A 10,049-nucleotide genomic window follows, 5' to 3' on the forward strand; every position below is an offset into this window, starting at 1 on the left:
TTTTAGCAGTGGGTGAAGTGCATAGACACCAATATTCTACTGCCTCCTAATATGAATGAATGAAAAGAGAAACACTTTGCCAAACATTCCCCTTCCACCCCTTTCCATCTCACAATGTGCTCAGAACCAATTGAAGACAAGGTCAGTGTCAGCTTCCAATTACTCAAGCATCAGGAAGAAAACAGAGTTCAGGTAGAAGTATACTCAGAAGTATACCCCAACTACACAATACATTTAGCAAGTTTTTCCAGTCTCCATGTTTTCAGAAACTTACCGGCCCCTTCGGTGTGTTGTAACATATATTAGTACAGTTTATGCATTCATGCAAGTCACAATCGCCACCCTCATCGGAAATATCTGAACAGTCAGGCTTTCCATTGCAAACCAAATTCATGTTGATACACTCCGATGTTGTACATTTTAGCTCGGAACTCTTGCATTGTCTTGACTGGCCTTTTGGCAGGGAGGGAGGGAGCAAGAGGAAAGAATTATTTAAAGTTCAAGCTTAATCATCAACCAATAAAACTAAACTCCTCCGGATTAGAATAATCCACATGGGTTAAAACTCACATGTTGTCTCATCACTACCATCCTTGCAGTCTTTCAGCCCATCACAATGCCAAAAGTTTGGAATACATTGAGTATTATTGCACATCCATTGAAATTCCCTGCACTGGATTTCTGAAGATTCACAAGTCTGGAAAGTAGTTTTAGAAACTTAATGTTGGTAGCAGAGTTTCGGCATTAATCAATTCTGACGTTAAAACTAGGCAAATAAAGACTGAACCTGCTCAAATCCAGAATAAATGTTGAAAGAACTTGTGAATGGATTGGACGCAAAGGCCGATGAGGTGAAAGACAAGAATCCAAGGAAGTTTATTGCTGTTTGGCCTGCAAGGGGGAGCGGTCAGAAGAGATATGTGGGAAATGCTGGAATTTTTCGCCACTTTTGCAGATCAAAGGAGTAGCCATGGCAATCCTTGATCCAACATCTCAAACCCACAAACACTCAGCATAGGAGCACCACGAGGCTGCGTACTCTCTCCTCTCCACACCAACAACTGCACCTCCACAGACACCTCTGTCAAGCTTCTCAAGTTTGCGGACGCCACAACCCTGATTGGACTGATCCAGGGTGGTGAGGAATCTGCCTACAGACAGGAAGTGTCACAGCTGGCATCCTGGTGCCGTAGCAACAACCTAGAGTTCAATGCTCTTAAGACAGTGGAATTGATTGTAGACTTTAGGAGAGCTCCCCCTCCCCTCTCACCATCAACAACACCACAGTCACATCTGTGGAGTCTTTTAAGTTCCTGGGAACCATCATCTCCAAGGACCTTAAGTGGGGGGCTACCATCGACTCCAGTCAAAAAGGCCCAACAGAGGATGTACTTCCTGTGGCAGCTGAGGAAGCACAATCTACCACAGGCAATGATGGTCCAATTCTACACGGTCATCGTAGAGTCTATCCTCACCTTCTCCATCATGGTCTGGTTTGGCTCAGCCACCAAGCACGACACCTGGAGGCTGCAGCGAATCGTCCGATCAGCAGAGAAGATTGGCTGCAACCTTCCCTCCATTGATGAACTGTACACAGCAAGGGCCAGGAAGCGAGCGGGTAAGATCATATCTGACCCCTCTCACCCTGGCCACAAACTCTTTGAATCACGTCCCCCTGGAAGGCGACTCCGGACTGTCAAAGCTGCCACAGCCAGACATAAAAACAGTTTTTATCCACAAATAGTTGCTCTACTCAACAGCCAAAAATCTGTAGCCTCCCTTTGATCTGGTATTTTGTTGGTTCACATGCTTGATCAATGGTGCTTTACCATTAATGTTTTATTATTATTACTACTATTAATGTTTAGTGTTCGAGTCATTCGTAACTGTCACTGTATGTCATGTTGTTACTTGTGGGCGGAGCACCAAGGTAAATTCCTTGTATGTGAATACTTGGCCAATAAACCTACTTACAACTACACTGGCGTTGTTGGCCAATATTCTACACACCTTCCCCTCAGCTCTGTTACATTCCCAACTGCAGAGATGCTTCCTTCACTCAAACTGTCTGCTCTGAATTCTCTACCTCCAACATATGTGCTGCTATCTCCAACAGGAGATAATTGCCAGTCACAGCTTTCTTCCCCTCCCCTCTTTCTGCTGAGACTTTAGGCTCCCTGATCCACTCATCCCTCCATCCTGGCAATTTCCCCTGCAACTGAGGGGTTTAACAACTTGTTCTTTCACCCCCCCCCCCCCCCCCCCCCCCCCCCCCCCCCCCCCCCCCCCCCCTCACCCCCCCCCCTCCTGATAGTCCTTCAAGTGAGACAAAGGTTAACCTGCACCTTCTGCCTGGTCCACTGCATTTGGTGCTTGCAGTATGTCTGCCTTCACATTGACAAACAACATTTAGTTTAGATATACCACGCAGAAGCAGCCTTTCAGCCTAACAGGTCTGCACTGACCCATGTCTTAAGCATCTCGACCCAAAATGTCGCCCACTCCTTTTCTCCAGAAGGGCGGCCTGTCCCGCTGAGTTACTCCAACTTTGTGTCCATCTGCACTGAACCATGATCAACAATACACTAGTTCTATTGTGGACACTCGGGATAAGTTATAGAAGTCAATTAACCTACAAATCTTTGAAACTGAGCACCGAGAGAAAACCCACGTGGTCACAGAGAGAATGTACAAACAGCACCCAGAGTCAGGATTGAACCTGGGTCTCTGGCACTAAGGCAGCAACTCTGCTAATGTGCCACCCCACTGTGTCCAGGTTGTGATCGTTTTAAGGAGTATTTGCTGAAATGTTTAGCAAGCTCTCTCCTGCATGTTATTTTAACTCTCCTTTCCACACCCACCAAGTTTGTAGAGCTCAGGTAAGGAAAGCCCTAGTGGTTCATGAATGGCCAGCATTAGTGGAATAGCAGTATTTAAGGCAAGTGATATAATTTAGGTAGGTGCTGAGATTTAGGCTCGAGCAGCTTCAGCGTGGAGGTTGAGCTTTCCTCTTAAATTAGTGCAGTTGGGATGACAGTTAGGGCAGTGGTATGCTTTCCATGCAGAATGCAAGAGATTGGGGAACCTACATGCCCCTGGTGACTCCACCAGTGGGGAAGTGTTCATGTTCATTTATTGTCACATACACCAATTGGTGTAATGAAATTCACTGGACAGGTCAGTCATACAATTTAAAAAAGCAAGAGACTCAGAAAACACACTTTAACATAAACATCCTACACATTCCTCACTGTGATGGAAGGCAAAAATAAAGTTCCAAGTCCTTCCCTTGTTGTTCTTCCTTGGTCAGTGTCCAGCTGTAGCTCTGAGTCTGCATGCAGCAATTAGAGCTGGATCATGCAGGATTGCAACAGCATCACACATAGGACTTTTAGTGAGGTGGTATACACCCAAGATGCTGACAGGAAGTAGCTGGGTGAAAACCAGGAAAGGTCAACGGGGTGGGCAGAGCATTGGAATCCTGAGGCAATTCCCCTCAAACACTATTTTGGATACTGTTCGATGATAACTGTAGAGGAGAAAGCAGGGATTGGAGTCACAGCAGGAGAGTTGCTTCTGCTGACCAAGAAGCTCCATCTACACTAGCATTGTGCATGCATGTGTTTGAGAAAGGGCGAGCACCAATTTTAACAATTAGTCAGGAGCTTGCAAAAGTTGATTGGAGTCAGCTGTTTGCAGGCAAATAATGTAATGGACATAAGATTAGTAATCACAAGTCTACAACTCTGATACTAAGATTTCTTGGCTGCCCCCACATCTACAAACTAATGGAAACACCAAATTCAAGTTGCTCCTTTTCCTCAAAAAGCCATTAGAAGGATATTTTGCATATGAATTATTACGACATTGAACTGTACCTGCTCGTCCATTCCATCTCCACAGTCCACATAACCATCACACCACCACTCCTTTATTATGCATTCTTTGCTGACAGGACACAATTTCTCGTCAGGTTTACAGAGAACTTTCTTTGGTTTGAAACAATTGCGCTCATCTGATTTATCCCTGCAGTCATACTTCAAATCACAATGGAAAGCTAAAGAAATACATTGACCATCATCACATGTGAAGTCATCACTGCTGCACCCTGCAGAGAAAAGAAATAGCAGAAAGTCACTAATGTGCAATGAAAGAAAAGGATTTGTGAACGAAACCCACAACTGTGGATATTTCTATGCAAAAAGCCATGTATTTGGATTTCAAAATATTTTGGACCATCAACTTTATATCCAAATATTGGAACAGGTAGTTTGAAAATTGTTTTGAAATGTAGTTTTGCAAGTAACCCATTGACCATTCAGCCCACTCCTTTAAGCAATAAAATATTCAAATCAAGTTACATGGTTTGACCTCAGACATCGTCCTATGCCAACAAGCAGTTCAGGTAGTCTCATCCCCCCCCCCCCCCCCCAAATACTATTTAACTCAGACATTACATCTAATAATCATACGTAATTAACTGGCTTCTACAAACTAGATACACCCACGTTGACAAAATAATTTCCTGGCAAGAGATTAGCATGGAGACAAAAGACAGCAGGCAATGCACTGGGTGGGGATGGGCAGAGAAGCAATAGGAGAAAATAAATGGGGGAAAGGGCATGACTGAGCAGCCAATTTGCACAGCTTTCTGTGACAAATGCACCCCAGTATTCCAGCAACATTCACTTTACACAATTGCAGTGCACACACCACTACATGGTCTGCAAATTAAATAAGGGGAAATGTCAATTTTGAAACGGATACAATCAAAATCTGAAAATGCAGAGGAAAGAAATAACAGCTTGCTTTTGAAGTTAGCTTCTGCTTAGAGTCAACTGTTAACATTTATCATCCAATTAGTCATGTTGTTGATCCCTTATCTTGCACTTAATTGGAGATGAAGCATCTGCTGCTAATGGATATGACAGTAGGGTCAAAAAGGTACAGCAAATTCATTTACACAAAATATCATTTACAAAACATTCCCATCTCCCATCAGCACTTACTGGTTTGAAAGGAAGGTCATTTGCCTTTTACACTATTGCCAGCAAGGGGAAAATGTAAATAGTTAGCATGCAATTAAAATGAAAGAGCCCTTTCACTGGAATTAGACCCAAGTGTGCACATAGCAATTTAAAGTCACTCTCAACAAGAACCAAAAATCAAACCAGTTTCGGTCAGGAATGATAGGAACAAAGAAACCGCAGAAGCTAGTTTACAGGAAAAAGCACTGAAATAGCAGAGGGCAAGTAGCATCTCAGGAGAACATGGAAAGGCAACGTTTCAGGCACAACCTAAAATGTTGCCTGTCCATGTCCTCCTGAGAACCTGCTTGACCAACTGAGCTACTCCAGCACTTAAAAAGTGGAACAAACCATGATTAATCAAGAGGATTCTAAACCAGGGAAAGCAGTGAGTTAAGTAACAAGATACAGCCCATAAAATTTCCAGTAATGTTGAAAGCATAAACATTAGGGCCAGTTACCCCAGATCAATGAACTGGTCAAATTACTGTATATTAACAAATGTGTCACGTAAATGTATCAAGATTGCTCAATGTTGTCAAATTATACTTAATTTTAAGTGAGAAGCCATTTTAATTCCAAGCGAGTATCTGCAGGTAATCATTAAATCCAGATTCAATTGCTGGGTTTGAATCCCGATCAGTTAAGGGCCTGCCCGACTTTAGCGTCATTTGCGCGTCACGCAAATGGCGTGCAAAAATTTTGTACATCCCAAAATCCTGGGGCACTGCGCGCGACCGCATGTCACTACGCACGATGCGTGGGCAATGTGCACCATGCACACATAACGTGCGTGGCACGACACACGCGACCGTGACGCATAAATGTTGCGTAAATTACGCACAAATGCCGCCCAGGTGGGACAGGCCCTTTAGTTCCCAGTAAAGATCAATCACAGAACAGAAGGCGAGAAAAGCAGAACTCAAAATTTGAGCACCCGGAAACAGTGACAAGTACTGGGAATAGTGAAAGCAGGAGAGAATGAATGCAAAACATTTCAAACTTGGAATTTCCTCGAGAACATTGTTATTCCTGTGAAAAAGCAAGGAAATGCGAATGTTTGATTTACAACATACAAATTGCTGGTATAACTCAGCAGGTCAGGCAGCATTTCTGGAGAACTAGAATTGGTGATGTTTTGGTTCTGGACCCTTTACACAGATTTGGGGGAGGGGGGGGGGGCTGAGAGGGGCATGACAATTCCTGTATAGATAGAGACAGGGGAGGTGGTTGTTGATAAGCAGATGGTTGGACAAAATCCAGTGATGAAAAGACGAGATAAGGATGGAGTAAGTGTAGAACAGGGAAGTGTTGTAGAGTGCGTTAAAGGTTGGGCCTCTGCTCTCTGGGCACATTCCATCTGCTCTCATTCACTAAATGATCAAGGATCCTCATTTACAGTTCATCTCCAAAGTCACCCATAGTCAGCATGTCTAAAGCAGAGTGCTATTGACTATATTCCAAGAGTATTATTGAATTATTAATCCACACAGCACATATCAGGGTGAAGAAACTTATTCGAGATTTTTGCAGTTCGTTTGCGATTGTCAAAGGCATATCCACAGCCTGGCAGCTGGTGGGATAATACAAATTGTCGCGCTGTTAAATAGTTAACATCTTACCACAGTCACGTTCATCAGTCTTATCATTACAATCTTCACTGCCATCACATATCCAGTGGGATGGAATACATCTCTGGTGATTGTCACACCAGAGACTACACGATTCTGATTCTTCAAAACAATTAATTTCATCAGATTCATCTGGACATTGGGCAATACCATCACAGCGTAGAAGACCTTGAATACAAATGGTCCCTTCTTGGCATTTATAGGCATCTAGAGGAAAGAAAGCCAGCATTCCATAAACATTAGAATAATGGATTATCATGGTTCCAGGAAGATCTTGTTTGGGTAAGTACAAGGGGTTTGATGGCAACTGACCAAAAGGCAAGTGTCACAAAGTTGTAAATATTCAAAACAGAGTAAAGATTTCAGATCGCTGCTACGATACACCACTTCAAATCTCACAGGCGAAGCCCAGTTTCTCCTCAATACTCAACCTAAGCCTTTTACAGGCAGGCGAGCAAAACCCTAGATTTGCCAGGTTAAATATTGAAACCACTTTCCCCAGCCAATAGGAAACATTGTGCAAACCATAGGTTCAGCTCAACTACCAGCATGTTGGTTACAAGTGACGGAATCATTGTAGAAATAGCTGAAGAATGTAAGACTGGGCAAGATAAAGTGAGTAGGAAGGAACTGCAAATGATGGTTTACACTGAAGATTGTATCTGGATGGGCACCCGAGCACAAAAAGCTGCAGACCAATTGCTGGCAAATAGGACAAGCATAGATGGGTACTTGGTTGACATGAGAACGGTAGGCCAAATACCTGTTCTTGTTTAGTTCACACATACAGCATAGAAACCAGCCAATCGACCCAGAGTCCATGCTGACCATCTATCACCATTCAGTAGTTCTATATTATCCCAGTCACATCCACTCCTTACACACTGGAGATGATTTACAGCACCCATTAAGTCTTCAAAGCTATATATTTTCTGATGCGGAAGAAAGTCTATGTGGTCATAGGGAGAACATGCAAACTTCACAGACAGCACAGAGGTCAGACTTGAACCCAGGTCTCCGGGCAGTGACACAGCAGCTCTACCAGCCGTGTCACTGTGCTCCATGACAATAAAATACTGGAGTGTTCTTGCTGCAAGTGAAAATTTTGATCACTTGGCTTAACTGGAAAATCCATGCAATTGGGGCGGGCATTTACATTAAAATTGGTCACACTAAACAGCTTATGGCCTTTTCATAAATCTGCAATTGGGTTATTTCAAAGAAGAAATATGGACAGGTACCTGGTTCATCACACACTTCAGAACAGTCCATCTCATCAGACCCATCAAGACAGTCTTTATCACCATCGCACAGGTATTCAAAGCTGACACATTCTGTTCCATCTTTACAAAGGGAGAATGTTCGATCACACTCCAGCGTCGACTCAGACTCCTGCTGGACCTCCCAAGTATCTACGGTACAGACAAAACAAGGCAATGATCATATTCTTCCAAGCTCAAATTGTGGTTATATAACTAATGCGAATTACATTTTGAAAGCAAAAATTTAAGTTACTAAATACAAGAGAAAATAGGTTAATTTAAAAAAGGGACATGCCAGCCACTGCAGATGTCCCACAAAGGAAGCCGAGTTGAGTTGTCCCATCTGCACCAGAGGTCCCACAAAGGAAGCTGGACCATCCAATTGAGTTGTCCCATCTGCACCAGAGGTTTCACTTTCTAGACACAAGTCCAAGGGCAAGTTATATTGCTTTGACCTCCAGTACAAGTAGAACAGAAGTTTAGTCTATTATTCTTTTACATCCCATCCTGGATGATTCAACACATCTAATTAAATACTGGAGACTACAGCATGGTCCCACAATCGTTCTATCTTTGCTGGATTCCATTCCCCAAAGAGTGGCAGGTGGTTTTAACTAATTCATTATCACTGCACTGTGTCCAAGACTAAATTATCTGATGAAATGGAGGCTCATCTCAGCCTAAAATGAAAGTTACGTTTCCAGAAATATTTGCTCACCTATAACTTCAGCTCTCGTGTACGTTTCCCAACCCACATACCAGACTTCCAACATTTGTTCCTCCGTTATCTAAGTGCCATTGCTGTCAAATCACTGCTCTCTTTTACAGCAACCTTCCCACTTGCATTCCACTGCTTGGATCTTCTGAAATTGCTCCATCTCTGGAGGTCCCCTGGTTTAAATTCCCTTTTAATCCAGGTACCCGATACCATCTCCTTTAGCTCATTGATTCTTCGGTTAAAGATCACCCACCTCTCTGTTGCCTTGTTTTCTTTGAAGTACAGGGCAACTGTAGGTCGCCTTTCCCACATTGTCGATATGTTAAGAAAGGTTTTTGCACTGGTAACATTTTGCCATAAACAGACTTTAAGTGTCCAGTTAACTAAATGCAATAGTTACCATTTCAACTGGGAAAAGGAAAGTCCCTATTCACATGAAAGAGATAATCCAGGGAATTATAGGTATGAGGGAATTATAGGTTGAGTTAAAGTTGGGGAAGCTATTGAAGAGGACTATTTGGGATAGAATGTATTCCCATTTGGAAAGGAATGGTTAATTTAAGGAAGGTCAGCATGGTATTGGAGGCAGCAGGTCATGACATAAAATAGTTTATTTGAGGAGGTGACAAGGTAATTGAGGGTAGGATATGAATGTTCACTGTAGACAGTGTTATTCAGGCCTGAGGTCCGTGACTAGTGGCACTCATAGAAACATAGAACATAGAAAATAGGCGCAGGAGTAGGCCATTCGGCCCTTCAAACCTGCACCGCCATTCAATATGATCATGGCTGGTCATCCAACTCAGTATCCTGTACCTGCTTTCTCTCCATACCCCCTGATCCCTTTAGCCACAAGGGCCACATTGAACTCCCTCTTAAATATAGCCAATGAACTGCCCTCAACTACATTCTGTGGCAGAGAATTCCAGAGATTCACCACTGTGTAAAAAATGTTTTTCTCATCTCAGTCCTAAAAGATTTCCCCTTTATCCTTAAACTGTGACCCCTTGTTCTGGACTTCCCCAACATCGGGAACAATCTTCCTGCATCTAGCCTGTCCGACCCCCATTCTGCAGGGAGTCAGAGTGCATAGCCTGTCAACTAAGATGCCCATCCAGACTAGTCCCACACCCTCTAAACCTGTCCAAATGCCTTTAAATACTTTTATAGTACCTGCCTCTGCTACCTCCTCTTGCAGCCCATTCCATATATCCACCATCTTCCAAGTAATAAAGTTACTCCTCATGTTCCTAATAAATCTTGCCCCTCACCTTAAACATACGTCTTCTGGTTATTGATTCCCCTACTCTGGGTGAAAGATCCAATTCACATTACCTATTGTCCCCATGATTTTGAAGAGTCATACTTCTCAGATCACCACTCATAATCCTGGCTATGCTTTAAGTCAGTA

General features: G+C 43.1%; 1 protein-coding gene across 1 annotated transcript in view; it reads right to left on the minus strand.

Moving 5' to 3' along the window:
• The window catches only part of LOC129694113 (low-density lipoprotein receptor-related protein 4-like), a 35,392-nt gene extending 26,442 nt beyond the window's left edge, over positions 1-8,950 (minus strand). The window contains exons 1-7 of the mRNA XM_055630836.1: positions 8,842-8,950; positions 7,832-8,070; positions 6,650-6,974; positions 4,720-4,724; positions 3,879-4,193; positions 571-697; positions 275-453 (exon numbers count right to left, since the gene is read on the minus strand). Of these exons, the coding sequence (XP_055486811.1) occupies positions 275-453; positions 571-697; positions 3,879-4,193; positions 4,720-4,724; positions 6,650-6,974; positions 7,832-8,070; positions 8,842-8,950 (1,299 nt within the window). The remainder of the gene's footprint in view (positions 1-274; positions 454-570; positions 698-3,878; positions 4,194-4,719; positions 4,725-6,649; positions 6,975-7,831; positions 8,071-8,841) is intronic.
• Between the last annotated feature and the right edge of the window lie 1,099 nt (positions 8,951-10,049).

Source organism: Leucoraja erinacea, chromosome 3 (assembly GCF_028641065.1).
Source record: "Leucoraja erinacea ecotype New England chromosome 3, Leri_hhj_1, whole genome shotgun sequence".
Lineage (NCBI taxonomy): Eukaryota > Metazoa > Chordata > Chondrichthyes > Rajiformes > Rajidae > Leucoraja > Leucoraja erinaceus.